This window comes from Protomyctophum parallelum (assembly GCF_964188405.1).
Source record: "Protomyctophum parallelum genome assembly, chromosome: 17".
Lineage (NCBI taxonomy): Eukaryota > Metazoa > Chordata > Actinopteri > Myctophiformes > Myctophidae > Protomyctophum > Protomyctophum parallelum.
The window spans coordinates 31,296,155-31,321,981 of NC_139719.1; the positions used below are offsets into that span (position 1 = coordinate 31,296,155).

The window sequence follows — 25,827 nt, forward strand, 5'->3', positions numbered from 1 at the left end:
ATTGAATGTAGCCAATTACCCGATATTTATTTTAGCCTCTTTTTCTCCCCAATTTTGTCGTTATGCCAATTAATTCCTGCCCACACACACTTCTGTGTTGTCACTAAATCGGGTGCTTTTACTTATCTGGCTTCCCTCTCCCGAACACATGTGTTCGCATAGATGTCCGGCAGTGAGGTGGCAGTAAGGGCTATCAAGGCCAGAAAGTATGTTTTTGCCACTCAGTAGATGTTCCCGCATAACTTCCTGGTTTGATGATGATGTCACGCACATACGCGTTCATTTTGTTATGCAAACCTTTTATTTAAAAAAGAAAAGGAAAGAAACAATAGGGACACCAGGTTGAAAGTGGTTAAAGCTACCCTTATCAATACATATTCATAATTTATGCGAAAGATGTGTATACTTAACTTTACTATGATTCAACAGAATAGCTGTATTTTATCATTATTAGTCTCTTGTTGTCAAAAGTTTTTGTGTCATTATTTATGTGTTTATTCAATAGGATATCGATAGCGATAGTGGAGAGAGACAGGAAATGGCAGGAGAGAGAGAGATGGGGAAGGACATGCAGCAAAGAGCCATGAATCAGATTCAAACCTACGCCAGACGAGGCCAAATGCATATTATACCTTTATACTTCTTTAACCTACAGTATGTAGCAGTGGCATAGTGCAGTTAGTAGCCTATAATGTTTATAATGTTTGTTTTTATTTTTTACATTTCTTGGGACAACATAGAATGTTCTGTTTAATTGTATCAATTTCTTGTAAATAGTAGTAATTGGGAATCAACGGTATGTGTCATGTGATGTGGCCCGTAGGTCATATCTCTTTTTTCCATAGCATGAGGCAGCTTGATGTACAAGTACACCCCCTGGACATGACACATGACACATTATATTTGCATGGTTGTCTGCCTTCTGAGCCATTCTTTTTCAGTGCCTGACTGCCTGTTACTGTAGCTATACTAGCATTCCTTTTTACATTGTGTGCTACAGTCAAGCACATTAAATAGTGTAAATTGCACAAAAATTGGTCTTGTAAATTATGAACAGGCAATTATTTATTATGTAAAACACGTCAAAGCATCCTTCCCCAAGTCTTCGTTTATTAATGATTAATCACAAACACAACGTCTACTGACTGGCCACCAGTTTAGAGTGATTATACTTTAGTCGTACGACGGCATCGCTCAATGACAACAGCTGATCGGTTTTATTTCAGCGAGCGATACCACCCTACAACAGAGCATAGATTACATTACACTGTGGAATACCATTAATTACTGAACAACAGCAAAGTGCATTTGTTTATGAGGCCCTCTCTTTCTGTAGTTTTCAAACACACACACACCAACAGGCACACAAATGTGATCACAACATTTCATCTGACATACGTTCACATCACATCTTTTGACTTGAACTTCTGTCGTTAACATTTGTGGACTATTAGGAAATACTGTATGCTGTGCATGACTTTAACATTTCACTTCACACAGTGCAACGTCAATGAATGTATGTGTACATAAGAATGATAAGACTACCAGAGAGCCACAAAATAGCACAGAGGATTGATTGTTTTGGGAAACCACTGACACGAGGCATTACTCTAATCAAGGACTGATTGTTTGATAACTCCTCCATCTGAAAATGTAACGGCTCTAGCAAAATGACCACAACATGGACATGTCCTGCATTAACACTGTGAAGGCCTATGCAGCTCTCACTACTCACTACACCAAAGAACACATTTGGTTTAGCACATTGCATCATTCATGGCACATCTTTGCAACGTTGCTCCTTGTGACTGTTTAATGCCTAATATATACTTTGCCGTACTATTGGTGTTGCTCGCCGAAAACAGCGACGCATCAATCAGGCTTAAACCAGAAACAGCTAGAGTTGGTACACTGGATTTGGTAACAGTTGTTATTATTTCTCTGTGGGGACTCTATTGATTTTCCACAGGAAAGGCTGCATACTATTATTGCACATTTTGCCTTCATGTTTTGAGTACTGCTTCATTCAGTAGACGTACCGTAGGCCTACCGGAATCTGCCGGCAGGTTATCTGAATTTATAACATGTTCGAATTGGAACTCTACCATGGAATCTATTAATCGGTAACCCTTTACTAGAATAAGCTAGGTTTTGGTTAGCATTGCAACAAAGTATTTAGTTAATTTTGGGTGCATTCTTTTGCTGCTGTGTCATTACATTTGAGATTGTGAAATACTGCATTATATATGGCAGGCTTTGTATCTTGGATCGGAGAACCAATAGGATCCACTGCCGTGATCCCAGCGGCCCCCATCCCTCTAGACCAGAGATCACGCTGGCTGGGCCAGGCTAACAGCATTGTGAACTACAGCTTTGTACAGCTTTTGCAATGGAAAAACTACTGGAGGGTACATTGTTGCTCACATGACAACACTTCACAACATGGCCACTAGAGCGACACAGAGGGCTGCAGTACGGATCATGCACACTGACAGGGGAGAGGAAGGAAGCTTGGGGATTCCTCTTATCCAGGACAGAGTGAAGGTCTTAGGTCTGTTCACTCATCAAAACGGCCCTCCGATATGCTCTCGAAGGAGAAGGGGACAAACTTGAAGCCCTGGCCAACGTAGAATTTGTTCTGGAACTCCACCCTGAGAAAGTCAGACCAAGAAGGAAGAAATCAATAGCTATAATTTCTGTATCTTTCTGTGTAGACAGACAAACAAATTCAGGATATGACGTCATGATCTTTCAAAGAACACTGTGGAACTCGGGTGGAAGCTGCACAGGACCTTGCTCTGTTCAACCTCCATGCTCCACAGTTGAGGCCAGTCGCAGGAGCCTTTGCCTTTTCAACTCCTTGAACTATCGTGCTTCACTTTGTTTTCTAGTGATGTAAAAATCTGATACGTGGCTGTAAATAATGTTTTGCTGAAACCTGAACAATTAAACAGAGGTGGCCCGACTAAGAAATAACACACACACTCTCACACACACACACACACACACACACACACACACACACACACACACTGCACACACTCAGAGCAGTATGTGACCAAATATGGCTGAAATGACCAAAGACCACTCATAGCCAGACTAATCTATCAGGACCCTTAAAGCTTTTCAGTGACATCCTTGATATTTCAACCAATAAAACAAGGCTTGGTGGTCACTGGTCATCGGTCATGCTGTATGGTCATCTACTGTTTCAGAGGAAAACGTTGGGCCACTGTTGTTATTCTCTCATCATTTCAGACCAGGAATCTTCACAGAAATTTCAATATAAGACAAAGAATGTTGAGGATATGTTTGGTAAAATATTTTCTACATGACTTACATCAGCAAATATTCCAAAGCACATATGATTCTACTTTAAGCGCAAACATACAAAGATGGGTCATGGTGTTCAGGGGCGGCCTTAGGAACCTGGAGGCCCGTTTCAAGACCAAATATGAGGCCCCCATATACCTATGACATCATTATTTTGTTGAGGCCCCCCCCTGAGGGTGGAGGCCCGTTTCAATTGAAACTGGTGAAACATACTTAAGGCCTCCTATGATGGTGTTCTATCCCGGAATCAAAACCAATTTCCCGTGCTGCCATTTTTTTTTTTTTACCATTAAAGGTATATTCAGTGATTTCACTTAATTCAAATATCACTTATTTTTTTGTTTTGTTGTGATAATCCTCCCTACTATAGAGTGTGCTGGCCATATAAGGAGTTCCTCCCTGTCCCCAGTTAACCCCTGGGGGTCAAAAAACCTTAGGTTTCGTTTTTGACTCTCTATCCTGATTGGACGAAAGGCTGGGTCCCACAGCCAAAAAAGGTTTTTTGAGTGAAATCACTGAATATACCTTTAATAGAGCCTGCCTGCTTGCTCAGGGGATAAATTGAATCTTGACCATCAGGTCAAGATTCGTGTCAATGGACAAATACATTTAATTCATAAAAGATAAAACACATTGTGCTACTCTAATCCCAACCCATGATGTGCTCTTATTTCATACCATGAATGTGATTGTAACACTGCTAAACTGTTATTTTTGAGTGAATCTCTGGGAAATATTTATGGAATGAAACCCCAAATCAAAGAGTACATAAAGAGTTTATCTTCTTCCTGGCCTGCTCCTTTTCATTTGTGTAATATGTAAAAGAAAGGAACAAAGGAAATGAATGTAATCATGTAAAACCATAGATGGAATGAATAAAGGTGAAAAGTGTAAATGTTGCTGTTGTGCTGGTTGGTAGTTGCTGCCAGTTTTTTGAGTAGTGGTTACTGGGTGTACTAGGTGGTGGCAAAAGATGGTTTTAGGGAAGGGCGTGGCTAGGGTTCACATAGTATGCTATGGTGTTACGCAACTGGGGTATATAAGCTAGTTACAAGGTGGTTTACAGGTGATTGCTAAGATTTACTACTGCAGTGGCTAGTGTTTGCTAGGGTTTTAGGTGATTGCTATGGTGGTGCAGTAGGTGTTTCTTGGGTTACTAGGCAGTTGTCATTCCCGGTGTTGGATGCTGCCTCATGGTGGTAAGGGTGTTGTTGCCTGGCAGTTGCTAGGAGGTATTAGATGATTGCTCTTGGTAGTACTAGGTGGTTGTTATGGTGTTGCTAGCTTGTTGCTAGGGCATATTTAAGTGATTTATCAGTTGCTAGGTGCAGTGCCATGGCAAAGAGAAGCCTATTGTAACCTCACCTTTCTCTCCCCAAGATAATTTCTTCTACTTGGGTGCATTGTACGCTTCATTTTCTAAGTTGGCATATGCCTTAACTCCCTCTGATATCTCCATTTATCCAAAAAACAAAGGCTGGATTCACATTTCCCACTGATGTTGGACCTTGGCAGGCGGTTGTATGAGAGGGAAGTGAGGGGACTGCCCAGGAATGTTTTGTAGCTGTGGCAAATATTTGGCTCACCGACGTTGTGAGAGGACAAGAGGTTAGAAACGAGAGATTCCCTCATTTACTCACAGCTGAGGGGATGGAAAAAAATGCTGCTAACCGACACTTAATCTGGTGTGTGTGTGTGTGTGTGTGTGTGTGTGTGTGTGTGTGTGTGCGCGTGTTTCCACATAGACACCTCATCCACCACATCTGAGTGTGAACGGAGCAAAGGTTCCAGGGTGAGTGGACAGCTACTTGCTTATTTTGAACTGTACACTGTAAAATCTTCAGTGTTCCCTTAACTCTCAGAGCTACCCTTAAGGGTCCATTTACACTCTTAGAATGACAAAAATGACCTTTTTCTTCTCCACTCACAGCGAGAAATGCCCAGCGTTCGGGTTGAATTTGCATGATTGTTTCTTTAACGGGGGAGGCATTTTCACCACCTCTGCTAAAGATTGTAATGTTCACAAAGGGCCAGGGTGCCAAGCTAACACTTTCTCTGGGGATTCAAACCAGCATCCTTCCACTCACAAGCCTGCTGCCCTTTTCTATGCTACTGCACAGTTAGTCCCATGATCTAAAAGCCAAGAAATCTATTTATTCATATCGCATTCAACATTGCTTCTCAATGTAGCGACTGGGGGTTCCATGGCCTGGCTAAATTATAGTTGGGAACCTGTAGATTGGGATGGGGTATATAGATATATAGATAGATAGATAGCACACCTTGGCATCAGAATATGCCTAGAGCAGGCGTCTCTTCCTGGTTTTTAAACAGCTGGTGGATGGAAATGCGCAGCTTCAACTTGTAGCGGCGCCAATAAAATGGAAACACTACAAGTTGAAGCCGTGCGCATACGTCATTTCCATCTACCAGCTGTTTAAAAACCAGGGAGAGATGCCTGCTCTAGGCGTTTTCTTGACGCATCTTTACGCGACAGTGTGGGTGCAGGCATAGGAGAGTCTTTCTTTAATCAGTAGTCCTTGCTGCCTGTGCAGGCCCCGGCAGGCAGGTAAACTCGCACACACACAGCCACAGTCCCTTTTTTCCTACATTACACCTGGCAATGCTGGCATTCCTTTAGGGTGGGGGGGATTATATAAGCATTATAGGGCTTGAGTGGTTAACCCGTCCCATACAACATTCTCACACAAATATCTATGAAAAACAATTGTCTAGTTGACAATTTGCCCACTTCCGTCCGATCACTTTGAACTGGTTTACAGCAACGACAGACGAGACCAGCTGTCTGACAGAAGGAAAGGGCTGTGGAGAGAAGCACGTCCTCTTAAACGTAGTTCCACTCTCTGAGCAAAGCAGGCATAAAGCATTAGCGCCATGCTTGTGTCCAATAAAAACACACAAGACATTCTCCCCTGCGCTCATTTCCAAGCCATGAGGTAAGGCTGTGCGTTAATAGCACCATCCAGACGAGAGAGATTAAAGAAAATAAACACCATCCTTTCACGGAATGCATTGAAAAGCTCTGATCGGTGGGATGCCATTTAGACGTATGTTCATAAACGTAGTATGTTTATGAACATGTTTTATGTCAAAGATTAAACTGCTTTTGCATTCTTCCCATAGGCTATGCCTGTGTTTTTAATTGATACACCTAGGAAAAATATTCTATTGGACAAAAATATATGTCCAGTAATAAGCCATTAAACATTAAAGCTAAAATAATATGGAATGCATTTGATTTGATAATTTATATTTTAACCAATGTGTATGATATAGTACTTTAATACCATATAACTAGCCGCACATCTGCAGTGGTTCGAGGTGGTCTCCCTACTCTTCTACTGAGAACTTTAGATCATGGTATCAGGTAGGATACCTGGTTAGCAATGTCAATAAAGTTACTAGATGTATTTAAATCTGATACTCTATAAGCAATAGGAACCTTTGTTATAAATGTATTTCTATACGGTACTTGTTTTACCTATATGTTTTACCCAAATATATTTATCTGATTACTGCGCAGCCACGTTCATTAAGAGTTTCCTGGAGTGGTGTGAAAGTGATGAGTTATTCTTTGTTTGTCTGCTCTGTAGCTCACAGAACTGCTGGAGGATCAGCAGGGGTGGAGCTAGTGCGAGGAGGCGATGGAGCCGCATGGTCACGGGGGTTATCTGGAGAGGTATATGTCTTGGCTGTGTTTACATGATTTAAACACTGCGATGCAAAAGGCAAAATAAGTTCAGGAATGCGACCGGGGTCTGTGTTCTGTTGTCAGTGGTGTCAGGCCCATGTGTGTGCGTGTGTGTGTGTGTGTTTGTGTAAGGTTCTAACCAGTGCAGACGGAGGGCGTGCAGGAAGGCTGAAAGGCCCTCCATGATGAGGAGGATGCAGACAGTGAGCATGGCGAAGGCCCCGAAGATGAACGTCAGGGCGAAGAAGCCGCCTCCGCTCCGGGACGACAGGCCCAGGCGCATCACCATGGTCCACAGCACTTCAGACAGCTCTGTGGACACACGTCAAAACAGTATGTCAATGATGTGCTTCATCACTAATAATGATAATGTTGCTCTGGACAGTGTTGCTCTGCGCGAAGAGAGTAGGGAGGAATGTTAATTTACCTACCGTGTATGAGCGTGTAATGTTACTGTACGTCGCTGTATGAAGTCAAAAGGGCTTGAACATGCATGTTTGTCGGTGTGTACAAATGTACACAGCAAAATCCTTTTAGAAATGGACCCTTAAACATTGAGCATTTTGCTGCATATGCATGTCCATTCATGTGCATTAGCATGTGTCCCTGACTTCCTAATGTGTTTTTAACCACTGATAACCACGACGAATGACAAAAAATAGCTGATCTGCAAGCTCACAACGTGTCGCATTTGCGACACGTTTTGATCTTGTAGATCTGCTATTTGTTGGCGACACCAGGCTTAATGTGCATGTAAGCGTGTGTGCATATGGGACACTCACGTGCATGGGCCAAGCTGAGGGCCCAGAGGCGCAGGTAGGAGGCTGTGTTGGAGATGCATCCCAGGCAGTACTCTATGGTGTGGATGGCCTGGTGCACCGCTACATCGCCAAAATCAAACTGGAGTAGAGAAGACCACACACTTATACCCGGAACGGACACAAATATGCCTTGATTCAAAACAGTTGCATATTGCCATAACATTTTTCAGAATAAAACTGATGCTGTCTAAATCTATGAACCAACGTGCTAGTCGGTATTATGTCCGGTAGCCAGACTTCATGGTTCCAAATGAATACAACAACATTACTATGTATTTATGGAGAAGGATTCCAGATTGGAACAACAACAGAGCATGGCTGTTGAGGAACATGCAAAATGTTGGCTGCATTGAGTCTGTGATCTAACCACTAATACAGAACCAGAACCAGTTTCTACCATGCGCAAGAACTCGGCCATCCGTCCATCTGTAGTACACTATCTCGAGAACCATCCGACCACCCACGACCCGAGGCAGTGTGGTGTCTGGTGTCGAGTCGGTCGGATAGGCGGTTGTCCGGAACCGCTGATATTCCCAATTTGCCCATATATGGGCATGTCTATATATGGGACAGACCGAAATTCAAACTCTGTGCACACATATATAATATGGAGATCCAGTTGTGGAGAACCACCGATCCGACCGATATGCCCATATGACATTAGGGAACTCCATATATGAGCATAAAAGGGACACAAGGCAGACAGAGAGACACATACAGAGATCTCTGACGTCATAGCCTGGCCTTGACTCCATATTTGGGCATGCCTAACATGGAACTTCATATATGTGCATAAAAGGGACGCAGACAGACATATACAGAAACCTCCATATTTGGACATAAAAGGGGTACAGACAGACAGACATACAGATAGACAGACAGTCATAGGGTACAACGGGTACTCTGACAACGGGTATAACTGGGTGGGGCATGCTTTTCCAACTTGCATTGTTCCCGACATGCATCATTCTCGAGTAGGCCGGTGCCCACGTTCTAGTTGCTTAACATTTTAAAATGTAACTGGAAGGCCATAGATTTCACAATCTGTGATTACATTTATACTCCAATGTTATGGATGCTAAACTTGATAAACACTGGAATGTGCAGTGTTGTTACTCTTATCATGTATGAAACTAATCAGCTTATCAGCTGTACCACTATAGATGCTTTACCATGACAGATCTTTATCGCCCGGCTCTCCTGTCTGATACACAGCCAACCATAACAAGCAGTAATTCATGCCAGTGTACCTTTCACAGTGGAAAGGGCTTTCCAAGGAAATTACGTTGTCATCTCAATGGCTGTTCATAACAGGCCACTTTGACCTAGGACCCTTCCTATAGCCTTAGTCCCACTCAGACAGAACACAAAGACTGGGTTTGTTTATTTTTCTCCCCTCTTTTCCTCATTGGATCATAGTGCAGGACCTAGGGCCTAGGTTCCCAGTCTCTACTTGCATACAGGAGCAACGGTAGTCTTTCCTGTGTGAGGTGGGAGTCAGGGGAAACCCGGGACTCAATCCCTCTACGTCGCATTTGTTGGACTTGGCTAGGAACAGGCCTGGCTTCCTCTTTCCATGCTTCCCTTTTGTCCTTGGACCCGTGCAACAAGTTCATGGAACCAGTACTCATTGTTCCCATTTAAAGAGTCTCCCATGTGAGGGGCAAATGAATACAATACCGCCGGCCACCGCCGCATGCCCTAATGGCAGAATGCAAGGAGGTGAGTGGCCGTGACGCTGTAGTACTGTCCAACATTCCAAAGTGTCAGTCACCAGACATTCCAGCCGACCAAAGCCATGCCATTTTCCAGAACTTATGACGTACAGCAAAGAAAACGTGGGATCGGTGATGACGAGTAACGGTCACGTGCACACCATAGACTGTAAAGAATATGGACAAAGCGTTCTCCGGGTCTAACATGAACGTAAAATGAAGCCTGTCAGTCCTTGAATTGTACATCGCCGTCTTTCTACATCCGTTTGGGCCCAGCTGGCCATTGGCTGGCCCAGACAACTTCTTCTCCGTTGGTTTTTATTTTGACTCGAGTGGGTGGGGAATCCTGATCATAGACTGTAACGGTAGCCACGCCCCTCAGAACATACGCGACTTTATGGTCATTTTCTTTATAAATGGGACCATAATTTTCCAAAAAGAATATTATGAAATTAGAAATTAGACTTTAAACTAGTGACTGGAAGCAGAAAGTATTCATGACCATGTTTATTAAGGTAATACAGTCTAGGTGAAGTTGGGCCCAAATACATGGACTTCTATGGGGATATGGGTTTTTTTGGGCCCAATGACAGCGCCACAACAGGCCATTATATGAACTTTCAGGAAATCCCGATTTCCTTAGTAGCTTAGTGTGCCCCCCTGGTGCACACACACACACACACATACATACAACCATGCAAGCACCACATGCACATGTGTGGAAGGTGTATTAGTTGAGGACGGTGCAAATGAACTGGATGCATAGACAGACATCACAAAGGGCAAATTTACAGACAGACAGACAGACAGACAGACAGACATCTAAGAAACAGGCAGACATCTAAGAAACAGGCAGACAGACATCTAAGAAACATACAGACAGACATCTAAGAAACAGGCAGACAGACATCTAAGAAACAGACAGACAGACAGAACAGACATCTAAGAAACAGACAGAAAGACATCTAAGAAACAGATAGACAGACATCTAAGAAACAGACAGACAGACAGACATCTAAGAAACAGACAGACAGACAGACCATGTGTAAGCATGCTCTGGAGGCCACGCCCCACTCTGTTCCTTACCGGCTCTTCCTCTGCGTGCTTGAAATGAAGTAGAGGTCAAAGGTTAGGTTTGTGTCAGCTCGTGCATCTCATCAAATGTTCATTTCACGTTTCCGACATGAATCTCTACAGCATTCCGACATGTGTTCAGCTAAAAATGTAGAATCACTCTCTCACTATGTGTGGAACCAGCAGAATAAGCTTGAGTTCACAAATCACTAACATTAAGTAATCTGTAATACATAAGTACAAACTTCATAGCTACAACTCTCTCACTACTGTAGGTCTAACTGATACTCCTGAGTCCTGTGCCCAGTATTCATTTAACTGGCATTCTTTTTAACCTTGCATCAACACCGTGAGTTTTGCTGTGGGAGCATTAAAGAAGTGGGCAGATTGAATGTTCAAAATGTTTTCCTATCCACTCTTTACAGACACAACAGCCTCTGCCGAAAGTGTGGACAGCTTGTCCAGGTCCGATAATCTTATACTCACTTAAAATAATCACACCCAACGTTATGCAATATCAAATTCCGAGCTTTACTGATAGCAACGTCATAACCATTTCATTAAGTGCCCAAACCTGAGGAATTATCATACTGCTGAGCAACGTGCACTATCAAAACATAAACACTGTAAGATTTACAGTCTGAGATACACGAAAGACCCCAAGGCTCTGAGTCAAAGAAAAACAGGGCGATTTTTCAGAAATTCCATTAGCTGCTTGCTGTAAGGACTCAGGGTCTGGTTCTCATGCAAAACCACCTCAGTGTTTAGGTTTCTGAAATGGAAAATCCATCTCTTATCTATTCCATTTCCATCCCATTCCTTTCCTTTCGGTTCCATCCCTCATCCCTCCCTCTTTCCCTCCACACATTTGTGCCCACATCAGCCCAATCCCTGGGTAACACCCATGAAAAAAGACGGATTATTACCGTAATATGCAGATCTAAGCTGTCCTTGTCTACTTAAAACAAGAAACATGAACCACTTAAACACTATATGCTTTGTTGTACGTCAAATAGCCAATAGACTTCAAATAGACAATCTACAAGCTCAAAGCCTGTGGATTTCCCGTTTTCGCCAAATTTTGTCTATTTTACTGAATGTTTCCTATTGTGTCCAAAACAGGGATGCTTGGGTTCATGTGGTTAATGGGAGTGGACACATTGGACAGAAGACAACATAATGGAGCTGACATGAATGAACAGATGGGAAGGTGGTGTTTAATGAGCTCACCTCATCTCCCTCTTCCGAGTGCTGCGACAGGTGGTCATGGTCCATGATGCCAGCCTCATCCTCCGTGGGCCCATTGCCCACCCGTACCCCTCCAAATTTCTGTGTGCCCTGTTGGGTGAGTCCCGTGCATGATGAGGTTTGCTCTAAAGACTGCTCTAGATTCTCTGCAGGGGTTTCTTCCCTCTTCTTGGACTAAATACAAAAGCCACAAGAGCTGTGTCTAGTTTAAAGCACGCCTTGGGTATAGTCACTTTTCTTTGTATTAAATTAGAATGGTTCCCTCCAAAACATTGTTATACTGTATAGCATTTTTGGAAAGAACTCTTCAAGCGTATTTAGAACAGCGCTATATAAATTTGAGCTATCTTTTTTATTTTTATTACTATTATAAGAGAACAGGTCGGCAGATCAAGATATGTGCTAGGATGTCAGTAGGCACTTAAGTACAGTATACTGTAGACAGCCTTGAGCAAATCTTCAAAATACGTTAAATTGATTGCCAGTATATTAACCTGTCATTGAAATGAATCATATCTTTTATATGCTTTTCCAAGGCATACTTTAAGCATCATTTCATGGCAACACCACATTACACAATACGATGTATGCTGAAATGAATGGCAGAATAGGAGTGAAAGAAAACAAGGTTATATCCAAGGTCATAACAGAGGTCACATATCAAAGGTTATAGGTGGGATCAGATTGACATACCAGGTGCATTTTCCACAGGTGCTGACGCCGAAGCACCATTGTTTTCACAATCAGCATACAGGGTACACATGCAAGCGCAATCAGCACCAACAAAACCTGGATCCCCATCTACAGATTCAAACAGAGAGAGGTAAACAATGTGTTGACCATGTGTCCCAAAAACACACTGGTGTCACAGAAAAGACACACGCTTTTGAAGGTGTGAGTTTTGTGCGACAGCAGCTAATTACAGCAAGAAGTGAACCAAGAAAGAATTCAGAGTGAGTGGTTTAGTAGTTTGAGCCTTTGAAAGAAAGCAGATATTAGACAATATGTATCATTTACTATCTATATTACTTTTCCATCAGGGTGATTAGCATCTGCCGTGATACTGCAGCTGGATTTAGCCTCTGACTCATAAGCTGATCTTCTCTGGCAGTATAAGCCTTAGTCCTTTCTATTCTATAGCTAACTGGCTTGTATAAATAAACTCCACTGTAGGAGTGCAACATTTAATTGTCCGATTAATCGAATAATCAAGAAGTGCGTTTCTCATAATTGCCTTTTGTTCTATCAATGAATCAACACACAAACATTATAATAGATATTTTGAGTAAATCAATTAGTCAGATTAACCACTAAAGCCCTATTTTATAAATATCTGATCTACAAGCTCACACTGAACTTAACCTAGTCCTATGTTAATGCTACTGTGCACTAGACTGTTTGGGAAACAGTGGACTAGACCACTGTGGAGGGGTGTGTGAGGACTGACGAGTGACAGGAGAGGCAGAGGGGTGGAAGGGGGGGGGGGGGGGGGATATACCTGTCCCCGGTACAGCATCTTGTTTGTGGGGTCATTGTAGTTAAAGAGACACATGTTGATGAAATGGATGAGCAGGCTAGGCGCCTCCTTGGAGGTGAAGACATCGTAGGCGGTCCACTTGATGAAGACTAGCAGGATGAGGTAACCAAACAGGCTGGTCATGAACACAATCTCTGGGATGAAGCCCAGGAAGATGTTCAGTGGCTTCTTGAAGTACCTGCAGGTTACAGTAAATCATGTACTACAAACATATCGTCACGGTTGGGTCGAAAACTGTTCCTTTTCAGGATTCAAATTCAAAAATAGCAAAAGTAGCAGATCTATAAGCTCGAAACACCTGGCCCGAGTCAAAGTAATTTGGCTCAGAGCTAGGTGTGACTGCACACCTGTTGAACACTAGGATAAATCATGCCAGTAAGTCATCCCCAGGGCTTAAAGCCAAAAAAAATACAGATTTCTTTTTTTTTTTGCAAATCTGCACTGATCTTATTAAATGACCCCTATGAGATCCTCAGGACTGAAATCAGTCTCCAGGACTGAGAACTTTAAGCCCTGCATCCCAATAAACATTCATTGAGGAATACAGCCTTTGTTATGACTGTATTTGGCTGTTTCTTTGAGGCTGTGTACCACATTGTACACCAAAGGCATGGCAAGCAGCGTGTAGCCGCATGGAAATAAAGAACTTTTGTCTTGAATCTTGACTGTCGTCAGTCAAACAATTGAGCCTGTTACAGACTACTGTTCTTCCTCTGTCTTGAATGGGGCCAGCTCAAGCCTTTTTGAGGCCCTGAGCTGAATGTAATTATCACCACACTTTTGGGACTGGCTAAGACAATGATGTGGTATTATTTAAATAAAAGGTATTCCACACAGGTTCCACAACATTAAATAGAAGTTTTAGTGTCTGCCTTTGGGCACTAGGACCCTGCAACATACATTTTGGAGTGGTACGGTACTTCCCATATAGACAAATACTATAATGACATTGGATCTTCGAGAAGCGTCGCCAAAAAGATTAGTCCTACAACCTATCTCAAACCCTCACCCTAACCCTAACCTCTCACGGGCAGCACACGGTCATCTTAACCTTAGTAACCAATGACTAGTCTAAACTAAGTATGCACCCTGACTTGAAGTGCTTAAATGTTTTCTTTCATGTCTGTTTGCATGCCTGGTGGCCACAGGGAATAAGTCAGCCCTGAATGTGTGACTTACAGGTGGTTGAAGAGGCTGAGAGACACTCCAAACAGCATGTGGATCACACCCAGAATCACAGACATCTTCATCTTGAACGAGTTCAGGAAGGTGAGCTTGTTGGAGGCAACGTTCCATATCTGTCGAAACATGACAATATTCACATGCTGTGCTATATCTACACCAGTGCACAACTAAGAATGAATTAAGCATTATCTTGTCATCGTTTTCTATGCATGGTAAGTATAAAGTTTACCGGGTCAATTCCAAGCGGATAAGGCCCACCAAACACACCAGGAACTGCCGGGTCCAGCTGTAACACCGCGTTTCCATCAAGCGTATCGAACCTAGAACCAATTCACAGTAAATAAACAAATCAAAATAGTCAATTTCTCTGTCACATGTTCTTGGACAAGAACAAACATGGTACATGGTACTACATGAACTACGCAACCAATGCGTGACTTACGTCCAGTTCCCTCCTTTGGCACTAAACATGGGCCGGACACTCCATGAAGAACCAAACATGTTAAGAGATTTGGAGAAGCAGTCGTTATAGATGAGGCCGGTGTACATAGAGAACAGCCCCATCAGAAGGACTATGTAACGGCCAGCAAACACCATGTTGAATATCTGCAGGAACAAAAATACTTTTAAATCTTTCACAATTTTCGCTACTGTTCGTACAGCAAAGTACTGTATACAGGGCTTTTACACACAGGTTTGTTTTCAACATTATTTATTTTTGAATACTTTATTAGATTAGAAATATAAACAGCAGTACAGTCAGGCATTTGAGGCAACGATTTTAATTTCTAAATGGAAAATATGTTATTTGGGAACTATCTTAGCTCGTCATGAATCCAAATAATAGAGTTTAATAGCAGTAGGATTGCTACTGTGTATAGGCTACTGCACATCAGATACTGTAAAGTGTAAATAGTTAAATAGTTAAACTTTGCTGCCTGTATTTATTTTAAACCAATACCTCATTGTCAGTCTTCTGGGATACGATACGACTCTCTCGGATGACCAGGTAGAGGGCTGCACAGGTCATCAGCAAACCATGACCCATGTCACCAAACATGACCGCAAACAGGAAGGGGAAGGTGATGATGGTGTATGGTGCTGGAATAAAGAAGATAGATGAGATAATGATAACTCTAACATTAGAAATGTAAATGCCAATGAATCTCAGTCTTTAACTCACAGGTCAAATGTATATTGACCTTTGACCTGTGCGTTAAAGTTAGTTCTTTAAGTTCTTCAAGTGATTTCAACTAACCTTTTTAAGTTAGTTGGAATCAGATATTAATTCTATTAATATCAGTGCTTACAACTAAGTAAGAAATCTTTCCTATCGCAATGTTAGGGGCTGAATTGAAATATAACCTGGGTTGATCTCCCGGTAGTTTCCAATGCCATAAGCATCCACTATGTTCTGGAAGCCAGAGGTGAACTTGTTGGTCTTGTTGAAGGTGGGCGGGGTCTGCTTGGTCTGCATCCTGTTGAGAATAGATGGCACTGTGGAGCCACTCCTCTCCTGTGAGACGGACCACATCACAGCTTCATGTCACTCAAGTACTGTAGTACATTTTGTACTTGCTATTTGTGTGTGCCACCATTGCACAACAAAGTATAATGGACAAATTTATTTAGTTGATTATAAAAACTATAAATATCTAATTATTTATTGTGTTGATTTGTTGATATATAAGAAGACGTGACGGGTGGTGCAGCCAGGAAAGGTGAATGGACAAGATGACTAAAAGGGTCCCCCAAATAAGCTACAGACTAATGACAACCAACAGAAAATACACTGACATCAGGTCAGTTGTGCACAGCTGCGGGCAATGTCCATGGCAGAGACGGGAGTCATGTTGTGCTTGGCTGCATGAAACATTGCAAACATTATTTCAGCAATTGCCTGTTACTGTTATTTCAGCAAGCTTTAGATATGAGAGCATTGAAGCAAAGCACTTCAGTGATTGTTGAAAAGTAATTCAGCATTACCATAGCTTCATACATAGTCTGTTGTATAACAGGAATTGCATAACATTGTTTGCACATTGTTTGCATAATCATACTGTTCACTAGATCCGGTATATAGCGAGCGCAATACAAAATGTACCTTAACTAAACAACAACAGGAAACAGACATAAAATCGAATGGGTGGTGGCAGCCTAAATGCTACGCAGGCTAGTGGCTGGAGGGTCACCAGCTCCTATATCCAGGACAAACCGAGACAATCTGAGCTGGGAAAGGAATCAGTCAAATCCTCTACTACTACTACTTAAAAAATATTTGCAAACCTACCAAAAATCGAGCAAATACAATTAAACTAATTTATGTGTATGTTTGGTGGTGGAGCTTTGTTTATGTTTGTATCACTGATTCCTTGAAATGATCATTAAGGCGCCTTTCACACCTGAGAGACAACTGTCTCCTCGGTGTCTCCTGTCTCTTCTGTGTGTCGCACGGCTCGCAATGTATTTTAAATGGGAGTCACGTGGTTTGACAAGACAACCTTGTTCCATGGGGGTGGGGGGGGGGGCAGAAGACAGCCAGGGAGAAAGCGTTTCTCGTCAAACCGCGTGACTCCCAATGAAAATGTATTGCAAGCCGTCTCTCAGGTGTGAACGGCGCCTAAGTGGAGCGACCAACACATTGACTGTTCATGGGTTGTGGAAAAAATGTGAGTGTGAAGGGATCCCATGCAGGCAGACTCACCGTTCCTCGGCGCAGGGCAAACTGAATGGAGTCCAGGTCGGAGACGGGACACCACACCTCAGCGATGAGACACTTCTGGGTGACGTCAATGTTGCAGAGGTTGAGCGTGTGGTAGATGGCCTTCATCTTCCTCACCTTGATGAACCACACTCTCATGGTCTTGGAGGCTGCCTGGAGGACACGTTGACGATGGTCCTCTGTTTGGTTCAGTACCTGGGGTTATGAATAGTGTTTGTTCAACCTGGGGTTATGAATAGTGTTCAAACACACATTTGAGGCTCACATTGGGGCTAATTTGTACTATACACACTATTGTATAATGTATAAAATGATAAATAAGATTTGTTTTTTTAAATATATATTATCATTTTTGTCCAGCGACACAGTTCTGCTGCAATTCGACGGCGTCTGAATTAGACTTTACATGCCGTGTGAAGCATAATGGAGACTTTTCTTCATGTGTGATAAGGATAACATTGGGGGAGTCCGCAGCATTATAGAAGAGGGAAAGAAACTTGGTAGTTAGGCAAATGAAAGAAAATAGGAAATCATCCACCCCCTGATTTAAGGGTGTATGGTGGTTGGAAATGCATCTTATCTCAGGAAAACACATGGCACCTGAAAACATGAAACTTGTATCAAATTAATGGTCAACATTGAATTTCTGACACTTTGAAATAATCATTTATATTGTAGAAAATTGGCTTGTTTTGCAGGTGGAAATGTGCCTAAAACAATCGACTGACCACTTCAAAGTCACCTCTCTCAATGGCAAGTACAATCTCATTTCCTCCTTTCACTCTGTCTTGAACAAACGCACGTGAACTATCCTACTCACACCCTCTCATTTAACTTTTGACTTCCTTATCTGCTTCAGGGCTATGAGTTATCTATAGTAATTTCCTCTCACTTGGCATTGTTGCTCAATAAATTCCATCTAATTGAGGTTTGTTGTCATTTAGGCCTTGTTTGTGTTATTCAATGCAATGCTCATGTGACCTGCTCATCTTGATTTTGTCATTGTGAGGTGAGACGTTTATATAAGGCCCTTTGTGGTTTTCTCTGTATCTGGTACAATTTGCTAACCCCTGGAACCTTTTCCTAAACGACTCTTTGGTTATACTAAAGCAGGGTTGGTTTCTCATTGCAATTACGCAATTAATCATAATGTCTCCAGGCACGGTTACATGTGATTTACAATGGCTGCGAAGCTTGTACATAATGTTTGAATCAGAACCTCAAATTAGTAACAGACAAAAACAGACATGCCTATGTGGTTGCCGTTATTGCTGCTGCTGAAATATTATGCTATAATGTTCCATCATTCTCATAGAAGACAACATACCATCTGGAGGTCATCGATACGGGTGTTGACCCCAGCCAGCATCTCTTTCCTCTCCCCAGGAGTCTCAGGACAGGGGTAGAGCGAAGCACGGAACCTATTTAAAGAAAAACAAAACACCAAACCACATTTTAGACATCTACAGTACATGAAAATGAAACAAAACAAAAACAAATATAGTGTCATCTTCACTATTAGTTCATAATCATAATCTATTTAAATCCATTTCCTTCTCTTTACCTCAACCAGATAACAAGTGTCTATTGTGATGGACAAACAGGGATAGATGGTCTCAGGCATGGCTGTCCTGACCATTCTAACCTGTATACAGTAGATTTTTAAGTAGTTAGCCTACAAAAAAGTTACTTTTTTTTAATCGCTATTATCATCATTATTATTATTTTAACCTTGAAAATGAAATTCTAGACTAAAATGTTCAAAAAGAAAAGATACAAAGAAAAGAAAAAGATCTACAAGGCTATGAAAAAAAAAGTCTGAAAACCTTTAAAATATTTGAATATTTTGTAAAATAGGGCTTATTAAAGTTACTAGTGGTGTAAAGTACAATTGACCTGATGTTGATAAGGATTTTTCACTTCTATAGTACACTTCTGTATAGTCTTATACAGTATATATATGGTACCCACCCCTCACAGATCTTCTTGACCCGGTTCTTCAGCTGATCCCCTTGGAAGAAGATGATGAACACAGATTTGTGCACTTGGTCACCCTGTCACAAAGAGAATAACATGTTAATATCTTAAACCAGAAACTACTGTGGCTGCATCTGGCAGAGAGTCAACCTTTGTTTCAGGGTCCTTTTCTATTCTGAAATTCTAGTTTAATTCTAGTATAATTAAAGCAACTCAATGATATTGGGATTCATCAACCATTGTGGCCAGTGAATGAAAACAATTCTCCTTTATGAAATTACACAAAAGAGGAATAACGTAGTGGTACTAGCATGTTTTAGCCGGTACAGTATATGACTGACCGTGGTGGGGTCCTCCAAGGGGTCCTCGATTTCTGCCTGACGTAAAAAGACGTTACCGCGACACACCCTCCACAGCATCCTTTCAAAGGTCTGGAGCCGCTCCCTGCTGATCACTCCGGCAACAAACCTGCAACGCCAAAAGACAATACTGTTCAGAAAATGGTCATTGTTATTCAGGTGCTTCTGTCTATGCCAGTGAGCTCTGATCTCTGAAAGTGTCCAAATGTGTCCAAATAGAACAGTTAAATTTGCAGACTCTTGTTGTGTTGAGTTGTGGGGATCTTTGATAACCATTTTGATAACCAACGGTCTTCTACGCTTTTGTTATGGCTGCTTTATAGTAACATGGCAGTAATTACTAACTATCCTCAAAACCCTGATTTTGCCATAACCTTTTGACAAATGTAATGAAGTGCAGGTACTTTACCCCAGTCTGAGGGGGGCGCCGCGGCCTCCTTCATTGCCTTCCATTAGGGATGATGACTCCTCTAACAGGTTGGGGTCCTCCATCTGTTTAAGTGGTTAGGATGACTATAGTTATTAGTAATTAAAATCTAAAATGGATGGTCTGCTCTTTTAGCGTTGCATGATAAAACAATTCGGTACCTCATCCTTTTATGTAGAGCAGGTTTGTAATATTGTTTATGTATCATACAATATTTGTCTTTATATAGGCTACAGTATACGGTATAACAACATTGCACTGGAAGGATGCAGAGGGAGCAGAACAATGGAAAGGGAAGGGTGTTGTGGATGAACTGAGCTACTAAACAGAGACAGATAAAAATAAACACACCTCATCGAAGAACTGCTGCGTGCGCCGCAGGATGTGCTTGAGCTCCGTCAGCTCCAGGAAGTTCTTCTTCAGAGCCTCCTGGTTGGTGTTGATCTCCTTCAGCTCATTCTCCAGTTTCTCAAAGGTGGCCTGTCAATCACAGCCAAGCGCCAAAGATTAGGTTGCAGGCAGTAAGGTTTACAGGAATGGTGGTGATTCAACAATGCTTACATACAGTATATCTTTGTAAGGCTGTTTCAATGCACAGTAATAAGAAGGCAAGACAGTAGTCTTAGATTGTAATAGATGCCTGTTTCTTTGGGAATGCACAGCTGCTTAGAAATAGCTACACAAAGGAGAATTTAAATGGCTAATTCACCTATTTGTAACCTCAATTCAAATAGTATTACAAGGCCGACATTACGCTTCCCAATGCATTGTGTGTCGACTCTGTCAAGAGCTTGCTTTCAAGAGCGCTCGAAAATCTCATCTAGCGTTTCAGATTTTAATATGTCCTCGCAGTAGAACAACAGGATTCAGGTGTAATATTGTCATAGTGCTTTGATCAATAATGATATACAACAACCAGATAAATACCTCTAAATCGATCATGTCCCTGGGGAAAGGGACCTCTGGGTTTTCTCCAGTGTCCACTGTTGGGATGTTGGCTTTCTTAATCTCCTTCTCCACAAACCCTATAGAAGAGAGAATTCATGATATTCAATACATTTTAATTTAAATATTGACATTCCAAAAGCCGTCCCAAAAGCTAAAATCTTTTCTTTTCTTTGTGGGGGTTATACTTACTCAATTTCCTGTCCATCTCCTCACATCTCCTCACTTCATTCACAAACTTCCGCTGGAAAACATTCACATCCGGATTGAGCTGCGAGTGGAAAGGAAAGAAAAAACAAAACATGAACATGAACATATGTACGTCCGTATCCAGAGTAACATAACAATTAAAGTCCTTAAAAAGGACAACATCAAAAGTCATAAGGGGGATTATCAAAACAACAGTGCATGACAATAACTGCAATTATTTTACCGCCTCTATCCCTAGACATTATGTGCAAGAGAGACAGCCTACAGTAGGTAAGGAAATAATGAAAAGGGTACATCTATCTATCTACACAGACAGATGAAGAGCTAGAGATCTGTCTGTGTTTCCCATTCATAAATACTTACATCCCTGAATTGCACCATTCCTAGTTCTCCCAGTTCACTGACACAGCAGTATGCTGCCTCAGACTGAAGAAAGAGCTGGGCCAGGGTCATTTCTTCACTCCTGAAGAGTTCCCCCATAGTGACTACCGCTGCTTTACAGGCTCACACTCCTTCAGCTGTTGAATAAATATAAACCTAAACACCTGGGACAGAAATATACAATTTAATTTTAAATTGGGTGAATTATTTCATTTCATAGATGTTGTATAATGGGTCTTTTAAACTAAACATTAGCTACTGCAATGTGATTTGTGACAAGTTCCGGCTGTTCCGCAGCCATTCTATTGGCCTGCTGCAGAATTGTTAAACACAATTATTATGTGTGCAGTGCACTGTTCAAATAATAATAATAAGAAAATATACGCATATACGATATACTGATGACACTGATGTACTGAAACTGTCACTCAGAGGCGCTTGTTCATTATGGCTGCTTAGCCGACCGGCCGCAGAATATCCGAATATAATGCACGCACAACGAATAGCTTTAATTACGTATAGGCCTACGTATTAACCACAATAGTGTGAAAGTATTTTAAATAAACGCGTTCATCCCTTTATGCAGGGAATAGGCCGTACTGGCGCAAATGATATAAACAGCGTCCACTCCAGCATCCTTCGTGCTGCTGCACTGCATGCCCTTGGTTGTGTCAAGGACGCCATGACGCTCGCAGCCAGCGCGCAGCATCCGAGACGAGCCCCTCTCATCTATGGCTATGAAATCAGCTGGAATATATGAGACCATCACAGGATAGGCAACATATCCTATGCGATGTCAACATACATTTAATATCCCAATTTGTAATTATGTTCATAGGCTATAGTGTCTATAAAAACTAAAATATACAATACAATGAATGGTAATATGTAAAATATACACCAGATGGTTATTCATTTCATGAAGGCAAAAATTACCAGCCAGAGCAGGTGCCATTGTAAAATGTATCGGCATCAATCTATATATTTTCCGAGGCTATACCTTTAGCTTCGCGAAAATATAATGATGTCACGTCCTCGGACATCCTTTCAAATCACAAAAAAAAAGAAGTGAAAATAACAGTGAAAACGCTCCATTCATTCATACACTTACCCGGCCGTCGGGAGGATCTTCCTAAATTCTCTAGATCTGTCAAAACCCTGCTGTCTCTGACGTCAATGATATATAGCCCGATGCATACTTCGTCGCACGACGGTGTCGCGCTTCGCAAATAGCCGATCTACAAGCGAACAACACTTTGCGTCAGCGACGCCTTCAGAGCTTGTAGGTCGGCTATTTCGACGCGCGACACCGTCGTGCGAGGAAGCATACATTTGGCTATATTATTCCGTCATCATGATCACGTGTCCAGTGGCCTATACAGTAGGGATACTATGGGATGCTGAATCAATCCCACAGCCTGTAGGAAAGATGATGGAGGCAGGCAGGACCATAGACATGAGGCAGGAAGGAAGCAACTGGCTGTGGTTCGTTTGTTGGTTGCCAGGTAACTGCTGATGTGAGCGTCGCCACTTGGGGGGAAGGGACGTCTTGATGATATCCTTCAAAGGTAGCCTGCAGTAACTAAGAGATTGAATAGAGTATTGTCTGTTCTGTTGTTTATGTAAAGCTTATGCAGAATAACTGGAATGATAAATGTAGTAGGCTAGTGAAGTCAAGTCAGATCTATTCATAAAGTGATTTTAACATAGGCCTAGCCTGTATACAAACAGGCCACACACGCAAGGAGGACTGAGTGCATATATAGATGGACATACTGTACATAACTGGACTGTGCATCCAAATTAAACAACCTCCACTTACAGCACTAGGTGAAAATTAGAAAAATGATGCTCATGGTTAAGTAAAACACGTTTAGCTTGTGTAGCTAAACAAAGCCCTTTTGAAATGCAGCCTACTAAGAATAAAGTCTACCAGATGTGGTGGAATTGCCCACAAGCGGCCAAGAGTTGAGTCAGTCCTAACAAGATCCTTTAGAATTTTTCCTCTTGCAAACAGCGTGAGTAGAAGCTCGCCCCTTCACAGCTCCACATGGTGCACAAGTTTAAATCAGGACACTGGCAGCCTGCCAGGGAGCAATTTTGGAAGCACGGAACTCCCATAATGTACATAAATTACTGCCAGAGAGTTATACGAGGAACAGTTTTTCAAAGTAAGGTTTCCCCCATTCTGATGTGCCACGAGCCATATGCTTTTCATAAGTAGTCTGCATTAAACGGTTTCAAACCCTTGAAAGGAGAAGAAGGGATCACAGAGCTACTGGAATACGCATGAAATCAAACATCGCCATAGTGCTTGGAGAGTGCACGGCCCATTAGTAATAAGGGGAATACAAAAAAGAAAAGTTCCTCTTTCAAATATATACTGTATGTATGTTTTGTATACCACAAAATCTTATTCCTATACTTACGTTGAACCTTGATCCTGAAGATAGATAAATAGAAGATGGTATTCCATAATAGGACTGGACAAGCATCTGCAGTGCCACCCTAAAACATGATCCTCAGGTATTGTTATAATATAAGGAGGAAGAACCTTTTCCAAAAAGTGTACAGTAGGCTATTTGTTAAAGTCATGCTTTTATGTGGACACATGAAAAACTGGAAAAATACAAAAATTGTGGCACTCCATCTTTAAATTAGGTAGCTATGGCGGTACAGCTTGTTTTCGCCACTGCATGGGAGCTGCAAAAATGGACAATAATTAATTGAGGCTTAAGTATGAACATTTATTCCTGTTCATTTATAGTCTTTTAATTTGTAAATGATAGATATGGCTCCAGTATAAATCACCATTTGTGCCGTAGCATAGCATAGCATAGCGTAGCATACCTTGACAGGTGATAATGCCCCTACCCAAGTTGACTATGTAACTTTCCCCTCCCCCGGATTTGAACCTGGTTTCCTGCTTAAATGCTGAATTGTTTTTAACATTGAGCTAATAGAGCTTGCTTGCTCGAGGGATAAATACAATCTTGACCATCTGGTCAGAATTAATGTCAGATCCATAGGTGACCTGACCTTTGACACAATTTAAATGTGGGAGACAAATTACAACCAACAAATTGTATAGGTTATATTGTATTAACATTACATTAGACAAAATTACATTATTCTCATTGAAATAGTTACATAGTGAGGCTTTGAACATTCTAGACTTGGTAAACTGGACCTGCGTTAATTGTCTTTTTCCTCTTTTTTCCGTCTCCACCAAATCTCTTTGCCAAAAATAGCCGATTTACTTTTCTATCTAATGTTCCCCCAGAATATGAATGCTGGGGTTCAAGTGGTTAACGCAAGGCACTGGTGGTGAAGGTTAGACAGGGGTTTGGTGTGGTAAAGGTTAGGGCCAGGAATCAGGATGTGGGGAGGGCTTTCACCAGTCTACAGAGCGCCCAACATCATTTCCTTTTCCAATGCTGTCTGACGGCTGAATAGCCACTGCCTATTTTTAAACTGATGATGATGATGATGATGAGAACACAAGTTCTGGCAGCAACATCAATACCCAACTGTACTTCTTGCCCTACCGCTATAACTATAGTGTACTGTACACTGTGTGCCATCATCTGCCATGGCGCGGCGGCGCCTGAATGCAATTTCTGCAGAGAATTAATATGCACAGACAGTAGAGGGACATCATAGTTTTCTGTCTCCTATTCTCTTAACTCTCTTCTACAGAGCCTCCCACTGTACTTGTACATTGTACGTTCTGCAGAAGGGAGAGAAAGAGAGGAGTGGAAAAAACGAATAGGTCCTGTCTGACATTCCTCCCTCTGTGCTGTGCCTGAGCTTGTATATAGGGAGCTCTCCACAGCCTCGCTCTAACTATTCCAACCATGCTTAAGAGACGGCGCAGACCAGAGGGGTGTGTCATCGGAGCACAGGGGGGCTGGGTTTCCCCCTCGATGGGTAGGGTCTCACTGACAGGTGGGCGTAGTTAGGGAGGAGACAGGGGTGGGGTTTAAGGGGTGGGGGGAGAGTCCACGGGGGCTGGAGAGGGAAAACCACCACCAGCTGCAGCTTGACTGGAGGGTTTCTCTGCCTGGCGAGGCCATTCGTGTCCCAGTGCTCATGTGGTAACATCCAGCACCACTCCACTTCCCCCTGCACACTGACAGGCCTGTATCCCGGGATAGAGAGAGCGAGAGAGCCAGGGAGAG

At 42.1% G+C, this 25,827-nt stretch overlaps 2 protein-coding genes and 1 long non-coding RNA gene across 4 annotated transcripts in view; 2 read left to right on the forward strand and 1 right to left on the reverse strand.

Annotated features, from left to right (window-relative positions):
- Positions 1–1,449: 1,449 nt before the first annotated feature.
- On the reverse strand, positions 1,450–21,318 carry LOC310875027 (V-type proton ATPase 116 kDa subunit a 1-like). Its single transcript, XM_083788051.1, has 20 exons — positions 21,248–21,318; positions 21,038–21,135; positions 20,462–20,590; positions 20,093–20,175; positions 19,666–19,792; positions 19,319–19,401; positions 18,675–18,768; positions 17,330–17,542; positions 15,991–16,141; positions 15,587–15,726; positions 15,068–15,231; positions 14,855–14,945; positions 14,620–14,738; positions 13,402–13,618; positions 12,597–12,704; positions 11,886–11,993; positions 10,668–10,685; positions 7,828–7,945; positions 7,186–7,357; positions 1,450–2,651 (listed from the first exon to the last, which is right to left on the reverse strand). Exons 1-20 carry the CDS (start codon positions 21,261–21,263, stop codon positions 2,558–2,560), a joined length of 2,343 nt encoding a protein of 780 aa, XP_083644177.1. The 5' UTR covers positions 21,264–21,318; the 3' UTR covers positions 1,450–2,557.
- Positions 6,947–11,911, forward strand: LOC310875028. Its single transcript, XR_014570605.1, has 3 exons — positions 6,947–7,033; positions 7,178–7,378; positions 11,778–11,911. It is a non-coding gene; the product is annotated as an uncharacterized lncRNA (long non-coding RNA).
- Positions 21,319–25,672: 4,354 nt separating the features above from the next.
- The window catches only part of LOC310874417 (caveolae-associated protein 1-like), a 27,349-nt gene continuing 27,194 nt past the window's right edge, over positions 25,673–25,827 (forward strand). For both annotated transcript variants that reach the window (XM_083787222.1, XM_083787223.1), the window contains exon 1: positions 25,673–25,827. This exon is cut by the window's right edge. The gene's annotated coding sequence lies outside the window, so the exon portion shown is untranslated.